This window comes from Lontra canadensis, unplaced genomic scaffold (genome assembly GCF_010015895.1).
Source record: "Lontra canadensis isolate GAN:19392208 unplaced genomic scaffold, GSC_riverotter_1.0 scaffold17, whole genome shotgun sequence".
Taxonomy (NCBI): Eukaryota; Metazoa; Chordata; class Mammalia; order Carnivora; family Mustelidae; genus Lontra; species Lontra canadensis.
Window position 1 is genome coordinate 2666264 of NW_022631011.1, and position 20704 is coordinate 2686967.

The 20704-nt window shown below is 41.5% G+C and overlaps 1 protein-coding gene across 8 annotated transcripts in view; it reads right to left on the reverse strand.

Annotated features, from left to right (window-relative positions):
* Positions 1-12297: 12297 nt before the first annotated feature.
* SETBP1 (SET binding protein 1) overlaps positions 12298-20704 on the reverse strand; it is a 359547-nt gene continuing 351140 nt past the window's right edge. For all 8 annotated transcript variants that reach the window (XM_032859503.1, XM_032859507.1, XM_032859505.1 and 5 more), the window contains one exon: positions 12298-15434. In XM_032859503.1, the coding sequence (XP_032715394.1) occupies positions 14812-15434 (623 nt within the window). In that variant the 3' untranslated portion in view covers positions 12298-14811. The remainder of the gene's footprint in view (positions 15435-20704) is intronic.

The window sequence follows — 20704 nt, forward strand, 5'->3', positions numbered from 1 at the left end:
TGTAAAAAGAGAATCAAGAGGTAGAATAAACATATTCCAGTAAAATATGCCCACAAACAAAACCCCAGCCTGCTGTTTCAGAATGAGCTCAAAGATATGAAGAAAATGTTAAAAGATATAAAAGAAGAAGAACATGAATTAGAAAGACCTCAGAAATGAAGTGACAGGACTCAGGGACAGATTTGAAATCAACAAAAATAAGTCAAAAAATGAAAATGAAAGCAGAAGGAATACCCGAGTGAATGAACGCAAAATGAAAATACCTGAAGAGAAATCAAAGGTTAAGCGGAGGAAAAAATTTTAAATAAAAAAAGGAATAGAATAAAGAGGGAGAAAGGATGTGTGATATTGTGGCTAAAATTGGAGCCACACAAAGATCCTGGAAGGGTAACAGGAGTCCCTCAAGAAGAAAACCAAAGCAAGGAAGCAGAATAAAGAATCTGAAAAAATAGGGTTCAGAAAGACTTGCCTTAAAAGAAATTTGTTACATATTTAAGAGAATATTGACAAACACCAAAATATATTCTAGTAAAATGATTGGGTTTTAAAGCAAAAGCAAAAGCAAGGGACTTGCAAAGAAAGAACATTAGATCATTTTCAAAAGCAGCATTTCATGCCAGTGGAGAAGGACGGACCTATTTCAAAGACTCAGGGAGAGAAGGTGTGAGACAAGGATTTTATACACAACAAATGGACTTTCAAATGTAAAGGGCACCAACCCATTGACCTGCCAGGACTTGGGAAATGATACTCCCAAGAATCTTTTCTTAGGAATTTACTTGATTTTGAGCTTCAGACACCAGAACGGGTAGAGACACTGGTCAAATTCCAGTGGTTAAGTACTAAATACTCAACTAGTTTTAGAACTAAGATTGAATGTGTGTCAAAAGAGAGCAAGTATATGTGTTCTTTATGTTCTGAAAATGTGGACAGAGAACAGCAATAAAGATGGGAGAAGGAGGAAAACTCATGCTGCTTTTCCCCCACTTTTTAGAAAATCGTATTGATGATGGAATTAGGTTGTTCCACAGAGACTGTTGTATATATGATGTGGAATAGAAAAAATGAATAGTTATGGTTCTATTTCATTTGCCTTTATGACCTTAAGATTCATGGTATGAAAAAAAAAAGATGTAAGTTTTAGTAAAAACTCTTCTGATTCAAATTCAGGTATTTGACTTAGAAGTATCAGTATGAACACATACACCAAGTTTGTACTGATATTTTCAGTTCAAATTTATCTCAGTTTATCTATATCTATCTATCTATCTATCTATCTATCTACCCAGCTAGCCCTGGTACTCAAAATTTGGTCTTGAAATACCATTTCCCACTTAAAAATGTACAAAACAAAGCAAAATAAGAACTCCTAGAGAAGTGGCTCGTTTAAGATCTGAACAGAAAAAAATGACCAGATGAGCTTAGGACATCTCACACATCAGACAGCCAAGTAGCTATCAAAGCCACTAGGTTATATGAAGCTGCTGGGGTTAGACAAAAAGCATTCAGGAGCCAACTTGAAGCGACTCCAGCTGGCCACAGATGGGCCAATTTGAGCTTTAATAATGATAATAATTGCAATGGAGTGAAACCCTTCAAATATGTTTAAATCCTTGAGTTCAAAATAATATTTAAAAAGACTAGTTGGTCACCTTTGGAGAGTGCTAGGGAACGGACTTGTTAACCAGAAAATAAAAGGAAGAATCAAATATTTCTTATGTTTTTCTTATATGAACTGTACCATCAGGTGACTGCAGAGGAGATAAGGGAAAGCACCTCTTTACAAAACCATGCTGACTAATCGGTGGAAAGTAATGACAGTATTAACATGTCACCATTTTTCAATCCTTAATAAATTAATAGCTCTAGGCATTGATTATCAATAGCTATTCTCATTACAGAGAGACAACCAGACATTATGTGCCTCTTGATGAATGGATACAGTTCCACCTACAGTCTTTCCTAAGGGATCAGACCTGATTTCTGGATATAGCTCTGGATCTAGCTGCCAATTTGCAGGGAACTCTGAGGACAGAGGAACATGTTGAACTACACCAGGAGTGTGCAACATCCACATTGTGGGCACCTCTGCATTGCAAAGAGCCAAGGTTCTTCAACAGGACCATGGAAAGAAGAGTAAGGGATGAAGGGGAGACATGTACATTCAAAGAGACCTAAAAGGCACAGCAAGTTTAAAAAATGGATGAGACTAACTGTTCATGTCTGGGAAGGTAAACTTGGCTGATAAAACCATAAAGAAGTGCACTGAAGTGATTTCTGTAAAAGTCGAGACTTTTGGAGGAAGGATGGGCTGAGCTGGGAGGAGGAACACGGAAGCACTTCCGGGGTAGTTTAATAGTTTCCATTTTTTGACCTGGGTGGTGCTTATAGAACGCTTTACCTTACAGTGATTCAAGAAACCGTATTTGGTGTGGTCTCCGTATTACTGTTTTATTTTATAATACCTAGTTTTAAAAAGTGAAATGAAATGTCCCCAGAGACCCAGAGAGTTTAGAGAGCCTTTGGGAGCCTCATGATTATTTCTAAACATGTACATTTCCTTGGTCACCAAGAACACAACAGAGTATAACTGACATTCTCCTAAGCCAAAGGCTCTAGCTCAGGCAGAAAGAGAAGCAGAGCCTCTTTTCCTAGCAGTGTGGGTCATTACCACTCCAGCCCAGCCTGCATCAAGGCGTGTGTGTGCCTGGATGGGTGTGAAAAGGTAGGAGGCTGGTGAGGAAGAGAGCAGAGGAAGGTGTATATATAAATTGCTGTACTGAGGAAAATTCACTTATTTAAGAGAAATATATTTTAGCATTTTGAATCAAGACAACTCAGGCACAAACAGCCTCTATGAAGATTGTCACAGATATTGTGGGGACATAAACCTGTTTGGGGGTGCAGTGATAACATTCATAGGCACCAGCAGCCCCCATGCATCCTCACAGGTAAAGCTTCCAAGGCTCATCAGGTGTCCACATCAATTGGCTTTGGTGCCATTTTGTTTTCCGGGGCTGTTAGTTACTTCGCTTTACCCTTCCAGGTGAAGAGCTCCTTTCTGAGCTCTCAAGTCATTATTCTCCCCTCCCCTAAGATCTAGGACATGGGCATGCTAACAATGCAGAGACTTGAGGAGTACCAAGGGCGTGTGTGGTAGGACAGGGAAAGGATCAGACTGGGAGTCCAGGCCTTGGGCTCTCGGCTGGGTTCCATCATTAATTAGTAAGCATGTGAACACAGCTGATTCATTTCATCTCCCTGTGCTCAGTTTTATCATTTGTTAATGGAAGGACTTGAGCTATAATCTTTCTAAGGTTTCTTCCAAAATAACAGTCTATTATTAATTGAAAGAGTCTTTGGCATTAAGAAAGGGAAACACATTACCAAGTGTGACATCACCAAGATTATGGCCCATTACAGAAAAGCACTTGGCTGAGAGTTAGCATGTACAAGTTCTAATCCCAGCTATGCCCTTAATAACTGTGTATTTAAAAGACAAGTCCTTTATCTTGTCGAGCCTGTTTCCTCATGCTAAAATGTGAATAACACTCATGTTTTAAGACTTTAAATGTAAGTGAAAGGACAAATTACAGACTAGGGAGAAAATATTTGCAAGTCACATACCCAATAAAGCCTTATATTTAGAATATATAAAACATTCTCAAAACTCAGCATTAAAACAAATCTAATTAGAGAAGGGGCAAAATTCATGCATAGACATTTCACTGAAGAGGATATACAGATGGCAAACACATGAAAAGATGTTCAGCATTATTAGCCATTATAGAAATGCAAATTTAAACCACAATGAGTTATCACTGTGTACCTATCAGAATGGCTAAAATGGAAGGTAGTGATAACAAACATCAATGCTAGCGAGGATGCAGAGAAACTCTATTATTCATACATTGCTGGTGGGAATGTAAAATGGTATAACTGCTCTAAAAAAAAAAATCATTTATCAGTTCCATTCAAAACTAAAAAGGACTGACCAAATAGCCCGGCAATTGGAGTTTGGAGCAATTTTCCCAGATAAATTAGAATTTATTTCCACACACTTACTTGCATATCAATATTCATAGCAACTTTATTTGTAATAGCCCCAAATTAGAAACTACCCAAATGACTTTCGACGGGTGAATAGTTGAAAAACCCTGATATATCCATGCCGTAGTGTACTACCTAGCAATGAGGTGAAACCCATTACTGAAACACACAACTTGGATAAACCTCAAAAAATTTATGCTAAGTGAAAAAACAAAAAGGCCAATTCGAAAGCATAGGTGTAAGTCAACTACTCTGATACTGGTATACTGGAATTAAACAACTGAGTAAATGAATGGCAGATGACAAGAACAGAGTTTTTGTCTACTGGAGTGGAAGGTTACAGATAAGCAAGAGCAGAAGGCTAGAATGATCATGTGGTAATTTATTACAGTTAGAGATACCAGTTTAGACTCATATTTAGCTTAATAGAGATACAGATGTTTGCATTTAAAAATATTTATATATAGTATACATACACAGGTTAGTATACATATATATATTTCCTTGCTTCGCCAGCTGAGAGGGCCAAGTAGTAGTGACATACCAATAGCAATATGCAAACCCAGTGCCCATATCTTGGCTTCTAATACCATTCTTTAATAAAAGGAACTTAGATCATTAGAGAAATGGTTAATTCTAGGACTGGCACAGGAAATATACAAGATGAGTCTGGAACATCTTATAATGCCAGAAAGTAAAAGGTGCCACCAATCCCTACTCCCCCCCAAAAAATTATGCACATGCAATGATGAGGATATGTCAAAGAAAGATATGAGCCAATTGAAAGAATTCCCAATACTATAATTCTAATAATTTAAGCAGCAACTAAATCAGGTGGTATTAGAATATAATCCAGAGTATAAAATTGATATCTGTGAGTCCATGTCAATATAAGTCACTCATTAAATAAGTGAATAAATGGGTATAAAAGATAATTTCTGTATGATTCCACTTATCTGAGATACCTGAGTAGTCAACTCAGAGAAACAGAAAATAGAATGCCACGGCTGGGGAGAGGGGGAATGGGGAGTTGCTGTTAATGCATACAGAGTTTCAGTTTTACAAGATGAAAAGGTTTTGGAGATTAGTTGCACAACAATGTGACTATACTTAACACTACTGAAGTGTGCACTTAAAAATGGTCAAGATGATAAATTTTCTGTCATGTGTATTTTACCATGATTACATTTTTTAAAAGATGAAAAAAAGACATTTTTGGAAAAAATGGTAGAATCTAAAGTCTGTATTTCAGCTAATAATATTGTTGCAAAGTTAATTTCTTATTTTTGATAATTATACTATGGCTGTGTAAGATGTTAACATTAGGGGAAAACTGGGTGGAGGCATTAAGTAGAATCCCATATTGTTTTAGCAACTTTTCTGTAAGCCTAACATTATTTCAAAACAAAAAGTATTAAAAAAAAAAAACCCACTCTTCTGTTTGTGAGGATTTCAAATAACCTATGTAGATATGCAACCCAGAAGGAGAGAAGCATAACTCTCCATTTCTTGAGTGTGGGTTCCATGTGGTGATTTCCTTCCAAGGAACAATGTATGAGAAAGCTGGTGGAGAGGAGTGGAAGCAACTTACCAGCCAGGTGGTCAAGGTTAAAATCAGTAGTGGTAAATCTTGATAGTCTGTACACTTTACTTCTGTCATCTTCTCAAGAACACATGACCCCAGTCTAATGAGAAAAACATCCGGCAAACCCAACTCAGGAACATACATGGCCAATACTCCTCAAGATGGTCGGTCAAGGGTATTAAAAGCAAGGAAAGTATGAGAACCTGTCACAGCTAAGAGGGGCCTAAGGAGACATGACTAAATGTGATGTGGTCTCCTGGAAGGGATTCCAGAACATGAAAATGGATGTGAACTAAAAACTGAAGATACCCAAATAATATATAGCTAATAATAATGTAATAATTTGTTTTATTGTGACATAGATGCCACACTATACTGTAAGATGTTACTACTAAGGGAACCTGGTCTTATTACAGGGTTTGTGGGAACTCTCTGTACTATCTTCACAACTTTTTTTATGTAACATTCTGGAAATAAGAAAATTGTTGAGCTGGAGCACACATTAGTGGTTGCCAGGGATGAGGATGGTGAGGGAGGGAGTGGTCAGCAGAGGGAAATTTTTGCAGTGATGGTATACTAACTGGGGTGGGGGTGGGGGGGTGTTTGAGTGCTATCTTTGTGACAAAACTGCAAAGATCTCTGTGTGCGCCCTGAAACTACCTGACGTGTTTGCCCAGGCAGGTGTCTGGTTGTATTAGGATTCTCCAGACAGGACAGAACTAATAGATTATATTTATACACACACAGAGAGAGTGTGTGATTTTTTTTTTTTTTTTAATAGGAATTGGCTCACTTGGTAATGGAGGCCGAGAAGTCCCATGGTCGGCTGTCTGCAAGCTGGAGGCCCAGGAAAACTGGTGGCGTCCTTCAGTCCACACTCCAAGGCCTGAGAACCCGGGGAGCTGATGGTGTGAATCCCAATCAGGGGGCAGAAGATGCGATGTGCACTGAGAGGTTCCATCTCAGCAGTGAGGCAGAAAAGGAGAGGCAAATTCCCCCCTCTCCCTCTTGCTCTATCCAGGCCCTTCCAGCACCAGCTGAGGCCCTGCCACACCGGGGAGGGCAATCCACTTAATTCTGTCTCCTGATTCAAACACGAACCTCACCTGGAAACACCCTCACAGACACGCTCGGAAGCAATGTTTCATCGGGGCAACCTGTGGCCAGTGAGGCTGACACATAAAATGAACCATCACATCTTGTTTCATTGTTTTCTTCCAGTTGTTTAGTGTGGGGATGGATTTAGGGTCTTCTGGAGTGGTAGTAATGAACGCAGTGAGGGAAATCTTGGGAGGCTGGTCTTGTGGGGGTCTCAGGGGCAAGGACAGCTTGGATGGTCTGAGAAGCAGCTGCAGAGATCATCTCTACCTCCCAGAGATGCACAGATCTCAATTTCTTTTTAAGCTTTTTCTCACAAAATCAGTTTTGTGAGAATAAGATGCTTATCTAGTACAGATGCCACAGCAAGGGTGCACAGCTTGACAAGGACAGTGCAGGCTGGATTTCAGCTCCTACTTTCTTTCTCAGCCAGGTCTGCTTGTGCAGGGCACAACCTCCACAACGAGACATGGTAGCCCTGGCTGAAGGTTATACTCTGTCACATGTGACATCATTAAGACGAGTAACCAAAAGAGTGGTTTGAGAATCTGTGGGTTGTGGACATGAAACTTCCCAGAGGAGGTGGGGCTTGATTTGAACTTGAAAAGATGAGGAGACGTTGGACAGGTAGAGATGGGAGCAGGGAGTTCATGATCTGGATTTGCTCGCTTAAACCTCAGTGAGATGGTGTCTTCCTTGCTTACATTACATTTTTGGTACTTGGCAATGTGCAGACAGGGAAGGAAATAAGGAAAAAAAGGAAGAAAAACATGATTATATATATGTCCTCATGATTCTATTTTTTTCCCCACTCATCTTCCATACCCTCACATCGTTTGATCAGATTAGGACAGGACAGGCTTAAGGTGACAACCCCAACATGTCATTGGTTTTACACAGGGGTGGGAGATAAAAATGGAAACTCAAGGTGGGACCTGTTTGGAAGGTGCAAAATGATGGCATCAGAGACTTGAGACCCAGATATCCTTGAAAGTTGGACCTCCCATTTGAGAGTAAGCAAGGGAGACTCCGAAAGTTTCACCTGGGCACAGAATTCTTTTAGTGACCAAGCAGAAATACATCCCAGATGTCTTGATTCTTATTTTACTGCTGTATCCACTAAAAATGGGAAAATTACATTTTAAAATAGCAAGCTTAGTTATGAGAGAAGATGTGTGGTTTCTAACCCTTACGAGGTTTTACTATTTCTAATCTGTTACTTTCTCATTGATACAGGTCAATAAGACCTGGAACCTGTTTTCCCTTTAATTAATTCTGTAAAAAGAAGCCCTCGTGATACTTTAGGAAGTGCACTGCCACCACTGTGTCACACATAAAACCCTGGATATGGGCATTTCCCATAAAAGTGAAAGTGTCACGAGTAACAGCAGAGACACACACACACCACCGTTGCCCTCTTCCCGATTCCTTTTGCACCCAGTCATTATCTCATCTACCCTGTAAAGAGCCTTCTATGACCTTGGGCAAATCTTTTAGCTTTTCATATCCTATTGTCCTCACTCCCTAGCACATGTGTGACAGGTTGAAATTTTTGAAGCCATAACTGGTTTCCAATATGTCCGCCGTGCTACTGGTGTCCTCCCCCAGTACAGGCAGGGAGGCGGGCTTGTGCTCATCCCCTCAAGGCATGCATCTGACAGCAGAAAGCACAGGGGAAAGAAATTAAAAATACTCCCCCGCCCCCCAACCGCCCCGGCTTTTAAGTTTCAAATACCCAGACACTAGGCGAGTAGAAAGGACTCTGGGGCACAGAGAAAGGATTTGGAAGGAAGTTGGAGCGAGGTTTTCTAAGTGATCTTTCCTTCCTTCCCCTTTAGGTTAGCAAGCGACCCCCTAGGTCTGGAACTAAGATTCTGCTATGCTGGTGGGATGGGGGCTTAAAAATTAATAATGTTGAGTTGCAGAGAAATTTAACGGTATCTATTTCTTCCAACCACCTGTTTGTAGATGGAGATTCATGCCAGCCCCATGTGTGAATGCATCTGACTTCCCTGAGAATCTTTGTCAGCACATGGTCACTCTGTGCACTGATTAGAACCCTCAAAAGATGGGGAATCAATCCATTCCAAGGCAAACCTTTTGTCCCTGCTGGGAAGTCCTTGCTGATTTCAGGAATACCACCAGTCTAATGAACCCGAGTTGGAAAGAGGACTATATAAATTTAAATGTTCCTGGTTACAGTGCAAGATGGTTGGCAGAAAGGGAAAAGAGGGCAAATTCTGCTTTGTTAGAAGTTGCTGACTGAATTCTCTGAGTCCCAGGAGGCCACCTAAAGCGGCCATGCTCTGACCGTCCTGAGGCTGCTCTGATAATCTGTTCTGAGAGCTTCCGTTCATTCCACCAGACTCCCGTTATCCCAGCCTGGGTGCTGCAAATACCCAAATACTAGTAAGTGTCACAGCGGGTCCGATTGATAGGGATGGGAGCGGGTCACGTTTCTTACGTACCTTGTTGGCTTTTGAAAGTGGAACATCAGGTTAAAGAAAGAATGAAAAATACATAAATGTATGTATGTTTACATACTTTCCAAGTAGAGCATGGAAATTCTACTTCAGAAGGGCTTTTAAAAAAACAACCTGACTCTAAAAGAAAAATTGGAACAGAGTGTGAGGAGAAGAAAGTGCCAGCCTGGGGGCCCCCCACTTCTCCTGGGACACCATCAGTTTTACCGCTTGCCATGTCTCCCTTAGAACTGCGAGTTTGTTTTTCACACTCAGGCCTTGTAAGTTCCTTCAGAACAAGGACTTCTCACTCCTGGCTCTTGTCCTCATGGTCTTGTTCAGACTGGTGAACGTTGGCTAGGTGACCCCTAACTGGCTATAGTGGATTAAGTAGCCTTTCCTATCACTCCAAACTTGAACTCCAGCCAGGGATCTATTGTTTAGATATCTGACATCATGGGATATTTGGTAAGAAAGCTTAATCCATCCACAATGTTCAAAAAATCTAGGGCAGGATGGATCTCCAACATTATACGACAAGCTTTGATTGCTTTCAGCAGAGGTCTGACTGGTTCTTTGAATCAGCCATTGGCTTTACGTTCAGGTGTAATGTATTCTGAACAGTAACCCAGTAAATCAGTCTCAAATCCTGCGCCAAACGTTCTTCCCAGATTCAGACAAAAGGCAGAAGTTTGGTTAGAATTTTCTCAATGATTCTATGTCCAGTTTGTGTGAGCCAAGACCCCCCAAATACTATTAAACTCCTTAGTGATGTGAACCAGATGGAAAATAAAACAAAAGAATTCACAACTCATGTTAGACTGAATTGAATGTCTTTAATTTCACACAATGAATAACATATGAATAGGATTAACTTTTTTTTTTTTTAATAGTTAAGTGCTCTATACTGTGCTAACCTGATCTGGTAGCGAAAAAGACTGAGCTTTCTTTTAGAAAAAATGTTTAAAACCCAACATCTAAGACCATGGAGGAGCATGACAGTAAAGCATGCCAGATGTATCTACGCCTCAAATAACAGCAAGTCCGTGTTCATTTTAAATGTACAAAAATGCTTTATGAATAAAAACTGTTACAAAAAGAACATTTCAAACAATGTACAATTTTCTTGCCTCTATATTCAATAAAATACAAATACATTTTTTGTTCTAAAATATGTTTACATACAATCAAAGTAGAACATGCAAATTACACTTTAAAAAAGGCTTTTAAAAACCACTTATGAATACAAACTAAAAATTAGCCAGCACGACTTATAAGACAATCTTGTGCCCCATTTTTTTCTTTTGAAATATATATATACATATTTAACACATCATGTGCATTTATTATTATTTAAGAAATAGATTTTTTAAAAAAGGAAAAGAAAGACACCAACCTAGGTTGGAACTGCCCTTCAGTGTTGACCGGTGGCAGCTCTTCTCAATCCTTCCCCCCTGTAGTGTTTATTATACCTGGGGAAGTGGGTAATCGATATCCAGGAAGTTTCTTCCTTGGTTGATATGTGCTTCTAAGACTGTTCCCCAAATGACCGAGTCCCATGGGAGGGAAGACTCATCAATGGGGCAAACTCTCCAAGAAACAAGAGGCAGAGGGAGCCTTGTATTGTGGAAAGAAACTTTAAAAAACACCAAGAAAATGCTACGGTATATTACAGTTTGAGTTTCTAGGCACTGTGATGACATTATCTGTAAGCTCTGGCATTTGGACCATTGTGATACTAGAGGGTAGTGTTGAGAATAATGTCTATATTTATCTACTCTTACATGATGAAAAGGACTGAAAATCCCGCAATGTAACACTTAAATGGCTTCTGAGGCATTTCGGCTTCTGCCACCCCGTCTCTCTCCATGCTACAGTTGGCATTTAAAGGCTTTGGAAATATATGTATAGACTTCAGACAGTTCCCAGGTAAATCTTCCTAGTGGTAGGAAAAAAATATTCTCCAAAAACTCATTGTCTGAATATCGTTGGGTAATAAGCTCTAGGAGTGGGATTTTTCTCCAAAAGTACTAAACCCAAATCCTTTATGATCTGCATGTAGTACATCACCTGATACTATAATTCTGTCACCACTTATCATATTTATAGAGCCAGCAATGTGCAGAGCGCAAATTCCGGCTGCCATAGAACATGGCCTCCCACTCCGGACAGTAGCCAAGTGAACATGCTAATCCTCTGTCAGCCCTTAGTCACCTACTCTGGGCTGTCAGTGGTTGTTGAGTCCCGGTCCTGCCAAGTCACAACCCAGCCCCTGACATGCTCTCCTTTCTTTTGACCTATCTTCCCTGGGTTGTAGCCAGAGCCATGCTATTTGAGGAAGTCAGACTTCTGGATCTTTCATCTGAGATGAGGGGTTGAAAAGCAAGTGGCTCCTCAGCCACTAAGGAGGGTAGATCAGAAGACCCATCATCACCTAGAAGGAGGCTTTTACATCTCAGTTTATCCTCTGCTCACCCCTAATCAGACTCTCTATAAGTGGGTTCACGCCTGCTTGCTGAAGGGAAGTATTCCAGAAAAACAAAAGAAAACAAAACAAAAGATTTCTAATGAAATAATTTGTGGAGGTGTTTATGGAGTCCTATACATCCCAAATGACATCTTCCCTAAATAAAAATGCAGCCCCAGAAGGCATGTTGACTGGCTAGAGATGCCTCGGTCCAGTTCAAGATTGCTGGGGTTCTTATCCTGGGTCTGCAGCAAATGAGAGGTGAAACTAGACTGGCCCAGTGTTGAGCCTGGACAGGAGAGGTGAGGCTAATGGGAAGGGGTTAGTTAGAGAATAAGGAGAAGGTTGTACCAGTGAGAGAAGTTAAGTTAATGGAAGGTAGAAGAAAAAGGGAAACGTCACGTGACATTGAAGGGGCGCGGGGCAGGGGAGGGAGGAAGTTGGCAGGTGCTGGGACTTGCTTCCACCTTCCATGGGCTTATTCAGCATGTCTCACCCTGGGTCCTCTGCAATTTTCTAATCTATTTTTAGGGTCCTAAGTATGGAAGATTTGCATTTAAGTCACATGACAACTATAGAACTGAGTTGATGTATAAGTGAGAAGCCTGCTGTATCCCTCCAGGAATGCCTGGTCTGGAAATTCTAACGCATCCTTAACTTTTCTGAAATTTCTCTCCAACTAGAGGTTAATGTCAATTAGGGGTTGGGTCCTTCTTTAAGACGTTTAGAGAGGGGCCAGCTCATTCTCGTCTGCAGGAAGGTTTAGTCTGCTCACAGTCTTGGTTGGGGAAATGCTTGGAAGAAGGGCAAATGCAAGAATGAAGGAAATGATTTTTCAAAGCCTGACAGGAGAGAAATCCCTTTATGGTTTAATTGGAATGAAAATGGTTGCTCTTTCATAGCAATGGTGGGGTGAGCGGGGCTAATTTAAATCTTCCTCTCCGGTGACTTTAGAACCACTCAGACATGGCTTGGGAATGACAAATTGAAAGTGGCTGGTTTGATTTTGCTGTTCAACTTGTGTGAAATGCCAAAGGTCCACCTAGGTCACAAATGGAGTATCTATGATATAAGCTTTAAAGTACAGGAGAATGCATCCCTTTAAACTTACATATTACTAGGATTAAATGTGACTGACCTAGTGGGGAGCAAATGATGTTAAGTCCAAGGTGACAGGGCAGAATAGGATGGCTCTGTGGGTAATTTCAACCAATTGTTGGTGCCACGACAGAGCAGTGATGTTCGCAAGCATATTAACTTGGGATTTTTAAAATTTACTCCCATAGATACCCCATCACTTATTCTCCTGTGTTCCCAACAAAAATCCATCTCTAAGGAAATAGTGTTGTGTTTTGAAGTGATAATACAATTTCCAGCCAGTCCCAAGTTCCTGTAAAGAACCTTAATTTGGAGGTAAACCAGATATTCTAATTCCCATTAGAAAATTGAATTCTGTCTCTCAGTGTCTCTCTTTTTATAATCTACCATGCCAGGTGTTTGATGTCTTGGGGAAGGTAAGGGGAGGAGGAAGGGAGGAAATTGAAAATACTTATTTGAAATTTCCACATCTGACTTTTAGAAAACATCTACGGTGATGGAATAACTTCATATTCGTTCTGAGTCTTCTTAACATGTTTCACTTGAGCTGTGGAAATGGGTGTTAGAGATGGAATATCTGTCCACGCTAAACCGATGGCTAGAGTACAACTTGGATGAGAAATGTACAGTTGAAATTGACCATTTAAAAGACGATTTGTCACACACAGTTTGCATCCATGCAGACTGATAGATTTATAATTACATTATGTACAAAAATGTTTTAGTTTATTAAGGCAACCACAATTTGGATACTTTGTCCAAGGTGGCTTGATACAATTGGAGTGGTGATACCCTTTGAGCATTTTCTTTTCTTTCTTTCTTTTCTTTTTTTTTTTCCCAGATAAGAACACTTACTCCCATTTGCTTTTAAGAAATAATTACCAAGAGATAATGGACTTATTCTATTGTCTTGTTGTTTCCTTTTTTCAACGACTTATGATAGTTACTTGTATGAAAATTCACATACCAAGGCATTGCTAGACATTTGTCTTTCTGGTGGGTCTGGGGTTTCAATTTTTGGTGATTTGTCAGTTATTCCATTTGCTGTGGGTTTTTAAAACCATTTTATTCTGCCTATTCTCTGCTGATATGTTTTAAGTATAAAAATAACCTGGTTGACACCCCGGCCAACATATCCTCGGCTGCTCTAAATCACTTATTAAAAAGGCTCTATCAATACTGAGTATCTGTCTCACAATGATTGGGATTCAAAGCCAAGTTCCTTGGGACAGCATGCCAAGGGTGAACATTACAACACACATAAAGTTTACATTATTTAGGTGTGTACCAAGGAAAAGAAGGCAACAAGTAAGTTAATGAAAAGGTACAGGGAAGTACAATGGGCAAAGGAAAACTAGGAACTGACTACACGAAGTATCAGTGTGTGGTACAGAGGAGGCATCCAGAAGGATCTGGATCCACGTCTAAGGTTGCCTATCACTAGCATTCCACCTTCTGATGACGAATCCATCTGAGAAACTGTATGGTTAACGGAAAGATTCAGGTCACCTGAAGATGATGTTGGTGCCCCGAAGCCTAGCCGAGCTTAGAAAAACCAAAATAAAAGTAAAAACCAATTAAATGGAAATGGGTTACAACAAAGCCAGTCGAGAAATTTGCAGCTTTTCTCCCCTTGGAATGTTTCCTAATTGAGGGTGCTTCCCTTTCAATTTTCCTGGCCAGCAAATGCAATGGAATCAGAGACGCACCTTGGATGCAGGAGGTCGGGTGGCTGTCGGAGAGCACCACCGGCTTTCTGCTCCTCCATGGGTCTTCTGCTCGCCTGCAAAGGATCTAGCCATACTGAAGTGCCACGTGGTTTGCAACTGCTGTAAAGCACAGACAAGCTTCTTTTGAAGGCGTCCCCCTGCTTTGCTTTCCCAAGAGCTACTGATGGCTCCACCCCGTCATCGGGCGCGATTCTGCCTGCCCAGCTTCTGGAGAGAAGGGCATCGGTGTCCCTGCAGCGTGGGATTCCGCCCCCACCCCGGCTCACTGCACTTCCAATGTGTCAGTTCCCCCAGCCCCAGGTTCAGACGCCCAGACCCACCCTAGGGAAGGCCATCACTCTCACTCCCTCGGGACTTCCTCTGCCTTTTGGCCTTCACCTCCTCTTCCTGGGGCAGGGGCTGCTGCGGGGGCGGCTGCTGCAGGGGCTGAGCAGGAGGCTGAGGTTTGTGTTTCCTCTTCCCTCCTCCTCGGGGGGTCTTGGGCAGGGGTGGGGGAGGCGGGGGCGGCGGTGGAGGCGGGGGCGGGAGGGGCGGTGGGGGCGGCGGGGGCAGGGGCGGCGCCTCCCGGGCCATGTGGATGACCGCCTCGATGGTAGCCATGATGGTGTCTTGAGTGGCTGCTGGCTCCAAGACGAGCGGGCTCAGGCTCGGCTTCTGCCCCCTCTTGCTGGGAAGGTCGATGCATTTTTCCAGCACCGGCATTTGGTCTCTGGAGTCCTCATCGAACTGCGTGGGCTGCTTTCGCGGACGCCCTCTCCTCTTCTTGACGAAGTTGTTGCCTGTCTTTGATTGTCTCTGCAGCCGCTTGGCCTTCAGGATCTTGTTCACGTGGTCCAGGTTCTTCTTGGTGGACAGGATCTTGGAGTAGTTGCACATCTTGCGCACCTCGCACTGGATGGCCTCGATCTCCCGCCGCTTGAATCGCTTCTTCAGGGAGGAGCTGGCTGCAGGAGGGGAAGAGAGAAGGTTGAGCACCAGAGGCAAGCTGCCCGAAACCCAGCCTGTGTAGGGACGACTGGCACTGTACTTGGCCGTGACGATCCTGGAAAAGCAATGCTATGGATGTGACCCAGTATCTATTCTTCCTTTCTCTTTATGGAAATTGAAAATAATAAAAATAGTAAGTATCTTCTGTGTACATGGCATTCCTTTCATACCATTTCAGTCTTCACAACAATTCTGTGAAATACCCTTGTTGCTGTTTTTGAGACTTAGAAACTGAAGCTCACACCTTGTAGGAAACTCTGCCCTGGTGATCAAGGTCAGACTTGGTGCTCCCATGACCTTTCCCTATTGTAACTTTTTTTTTTTTAATTTTTTTTTTTTAAGATTTTATTTGTTTATTTGACAGACAGAGATCACAAGTAGGCAGAGAGGCAGGCAGAGAGAGAGGAAGGGAAGCAGGCTCCCTGCTGAGCAGAGAGCCCGATGCGGGACTCGATCCCAGGACCCTGAGATCATGACCTGAGCCGAAGGCAGCGGCTTAACCCACTGAGCCACCCAGGCGCCCCTTTTTTAATTTTTTTTATTTAGCCCTGTGACATTTGATCTGACCGAATTTAGGATTAGGTTATGCTTTCTCTTTTTGTAGATGTCGGATGCAAAAAATGACAAAAAGTCCTTTATAAAAAGCAATCTGGATCATTCATACCTACTACCAACCTCACAAAAGACACACCTTGACCTTGACACACCTTGTACACGAAACCCCTTACCTCTAATCCTCCTCTACTGACAGAAAGGGGGATTATTTTCTGGGACACTCTATTTGAGATGACACCATTTCTCTAACTTTTGCCCCCAGTGTTCTGGATTTGTCAAGCTGCCTGAAGTGTCCCACTGACTGAATGACTAACCAATTCATCCTCTGGAAACCTTGAGGAAAATCAGCCAGATGTTTCTGAGTCATTCACACTCCCCGTAGTGGGCTGTCTGTTGTCTGCAAAGAGCTCTTTTCATGTCCTACTGGCCAGATGCACCTGTACTGTCAGAGTCAAACTTCTAGTCTCCAGAAGTCCGGTATTGCCACCACTAACCAGCCTTCAGAACCCCTTCCCCTGCAAGTTCAGACACTGTGAAGTGTGAATAGCTTCAAGACGTAGCGGACCTTTCCTCCTGTAGGTCATTCCTTCTCCCTGTGCAGTTCCTGAGCAGACACGCATGTACAACCATGTGTGTGCCCATGCGCTTGCGTGCGCACTCTCGGGCACTCACACGTACTCTGCTGCCCCATCTCCAGACTGGCCCCTCCCTTTTTATGAACCCAAGAGGTGTGTCCTCACTTAGTTTTTTTGCTGCTGTGATGCACCCTAAATGCTCAACCCCAAGGACGCCATGGAGAAGATGCCGACCCTTACTAAACATTACTGAGACTGAAAGGAAATGTGTTTATTCTGGCATCATGGTTTGCTGTGTTATTCCAGGTTTTTTTTAACCAGTAGAGAGGCAGAGTAAATTATCTTAAGGGAAATGAGGAATAAAAATGCTGAAAACATGGATACCACTCTCACTTATTCTGGGGCACTCCCACTTTATTCCTTTCCCTGCTTCACCCCCCTTTCTCTCTCATGCTGTGCCTGACACAGAACTCCAAGAGGGGATCATTTGAAGTTATTTACGCCACAGGCTTTATGGAGTGGGAAGCTCTAAGTCCCACAGGACAGGTCAAAATGTTACTGCTTTCGGCCCAAGGTCATTGTAAGACTTACTGAGCAATGAATAACTACTGAACAATCTTTAAAATAAGTTATAAAGATCAAAATAGAACAAAGCCAGAGTGAGCTTCTGAGTATAAAAATAAATTGTTTGTAGTTGGTGTTGTGAAAGGAAAAAGGTTGCTCAATTGTACGTTCTCAGATGGGGAGGCAAATTTTTGTCCATCTTTATGTCCCTCACACAACGTTGGCATGCTGTCTTGCCCATGGGCGTCATTTGAAAATTGTTTTTGGACTGATGAACCACACTAATCACTGCTGCCTTAGAATCACAGGCTTCTCTAGAAGAGATCTAGTTTGGATTCTAAAGCAACCACTGCAAACAGAGCGACAGGAAGAGCTCGCAAGCCTCTAGGTCCCAGCCAGGCAATCTACCTTGTCCGCCCAGTTGGTGAGTAAATGAGAATGAGTCGGAGGTTCTCCACAGACCTCAGGCATTCTTCCCAAGACAGACGGCATCTGCAGTTTACCTTTTTATCAGTTTATCTCATCTTTGGGGAAGAAAGCACTATGGAATGTATCATATAGCATACAGGTAAAAAGTAAAACATTTTTAGGCAATTACCTGGCAATATTCCAGCTGAATAAACCTGGAAAACTCTATGAGCTGTGGGTCACTGGGGATCAACACAAGCACTGGCTTGTCTCTTGCTGTGTTTTCTTTTTAGCATGAAGTGCCAAAAACAAACAAATGAAACCTAGTAGATAATACCGTATTCAGTAATTTATTCTATGTTGTATATATTTTATTAAGCCCTTGCATTGAAAAGTGATTATGAAATCAGTTGATTCTGAGTAGTGTAAATGTACCAAACAGTACTAAAAATATTATTAGCAACTCCTTTGCACCCACCATTCACAATGAACAAATGTTAACTTTCACCACATATGCATTATTTTTTTAAGGAAAGAAAATATTATAGGTTTAGCTCAATCAGTGCTCCTTTCTCCTTTCCCTTCCCTTCCCTCCCCTCCTCTTCCCTTCCCATGCTTGTATTTATACTTTTACTGCATATGCTTGAACCCATATTAGGAAAAATGACCAGGCTGAAACCATCTAATGCTGGTGATGTTGTAACGAAGTGGGGACCCTTGCACACTGTTGGTGGGAGTGGAAACTCATCATCATATCAGAGAGCAGCTGGGCAGTGACCACTGGCACTGAAAATGGGCATGCTTAATGCCCCAGAGATTGTGTTCAGGCTGCCTCCTTTACTCATTTATAGCAGGAGGCTGAGGATGTATAACGATGTTCCTTGAAGCTCAGAAGACTGAAAATAATCTAAACGTTAAAGGTATAATTAATCAGTTGTGATACAGTCAAACAACAGAATATTATACATCTGTCAAAAGGAAAAAGCTACACATAATATATCAGTGTGGTTAAATCTAAAAAAAAAGTTGGATAACAGAAGTGAATAAAAGTCCTTGTAAATATACTATTTGTAAAAGTATAAAAACACACAGATCCCTTGAATTTTTATTTCATTTTCAATGTCCAGGTGCAGAGGTTTAAAGTAAATACAATGCAGAAGCTCAATTTTGAGTTAAAGGCTAGCTGGCTGAGATTTCATTCTTCCTTCTCTCCAAAGCTACCCCATGGCCCTTTAGTAAGCCTCTAGTGGAGTGCTTTCTAGTACAAGTTTCTGCGGTGGTGGCAATATTCTGTATCTGTGCTGTCCGATTTGGTAGCCCCTAGCCACATGTGGCTACTAAGCCCCTGAAATGTGGCTGATGTGACAGAGAAACTGCATTTTTAATTTAACTTGTATCTAAATAGCTCCATGTGGCTAGTGGTTACCATACGGGACAGCTCAGCTCTTGTCCCAACACCACAAAATAAGGAGGTACACTGGGTTCATTCAGGAAAACACAGACTGCGGGAAATTCTGGGCACACCACCTGGCGGCTTTAACAAATAAAATGCAAGGAAAGAAAGGTAGGGGAGGGGGTGAAACTGTACATTAAAAGAGACTTAAGAGATAAAAGGACCACATTTTGCTTCCAGTTTAAACAAACTGTCAAAAGAGATCATATTTCATGAGTTCATGGAATTCTGAATACTGTCTGGGCATTTCATGATATTATTTAACCACTGTTTATTTTCTTAGGTGTTTGGTAATTGTTATGACAATTTTTTAAAGTACTCATCTTTTAGAAATATTTGCTAAACTATTTATAGATAAAGTCACTTGGTATCATCTGGGATCAGCTTTGGAATAACAAGGAAGGGAGGAAGTGAGTAGAAGTATTGATGGAGTAAGATTGACTCTGAAGTGATATTGTTGAGGCTGAGTGATGGGCACACAAAGGTTTATTATGCTATTCTGCCTACTTTGGTATATACTCGATAATTCCGTAATACGTAGTTAAAAACCTATACATGGTAAGTGCCAATAAAATATCTTTCTTATAATCTTAGGACAGTAGAGTGCAGGGGCTCTATTTCACCTAAATAATTTTCGAAGGGTAAGAAATGTCCTCAGTGAAAAAGGCATGCATCATCTCCCTAGAAAATTCCTGCTGGTAGTAACCATCCTGGGAGAAGGAATGAGTGCTCTGGGGTTTACGCTGTGATCAAATGAATAAACACATCAGGACCCAGTCTCCATGATGCCATCAGATGTGAAGACTTAATATCCCTCTTTCTTTTTGACATTAGAAACTTTGGAGGAAGGGGTTCATATTTACTGGACATCTGAATATTATTTTGTCCTTGTATGCACAACCCAAATATTTCAGTTGGGGTTTGTTCCCCCTGTGTGTGAACCGTAGCAGAGTGCAGGGCGGCGGGAAGGACTCTTCAGGGGCAGCTGGAAATCCTGAACAAGGACGAACCTCTTAGCTCCTCTGGATCGCTCTTTCTTCATCTATTGCACTGGACAGTTAGACAGATGCTCTCAAAATTCCCTTCTAGATTTAATGATTGCTGTTATTCTTTCCTATCCTCATTATCCATTGCCTTTCCAAATGTGAGGTGGATTTCTACAACATTTACTCCCTCTAATGATTTTGAAATCCTAGTGGTGGGGGGTGGGGCGGGGACTTTGGACTTGGCAGGGTTTGATATTCACAAATCTTTCTCCTTATTGCTTATGATTTCATTGTCCCTCTAAATGTTTTCAGATTTTTCTCTCTTCAAATTGTTTCATTATTAGACAGTAATTTCTGGGCTCTTGCAGCAAAGATTGATTCCATATTTGCTCCCCTTCTTATAATGGATCCATATCTTGACTGTTCCTTGTTAGTTTTAAAAAATAATTATGAGTGGCCAAGGCACAATGAAAATTCATGTCTTCATAACTCTGCAAAGCAAATCATCTTCTAGACCTTTCTCTGTCTTTAAAATTGTCATGCAAATGGTTGACTTGGTTTTGGGCCCAGACCTAGCTTTTCTATCTTTCTGCTCCCATTATCAGAGGATTGGCTCATTGGCATTTGTGGATTTTGTCACATCTTTTATGATAATCAGAGACTGGACTTAGCCCTGTGTTTTGTGC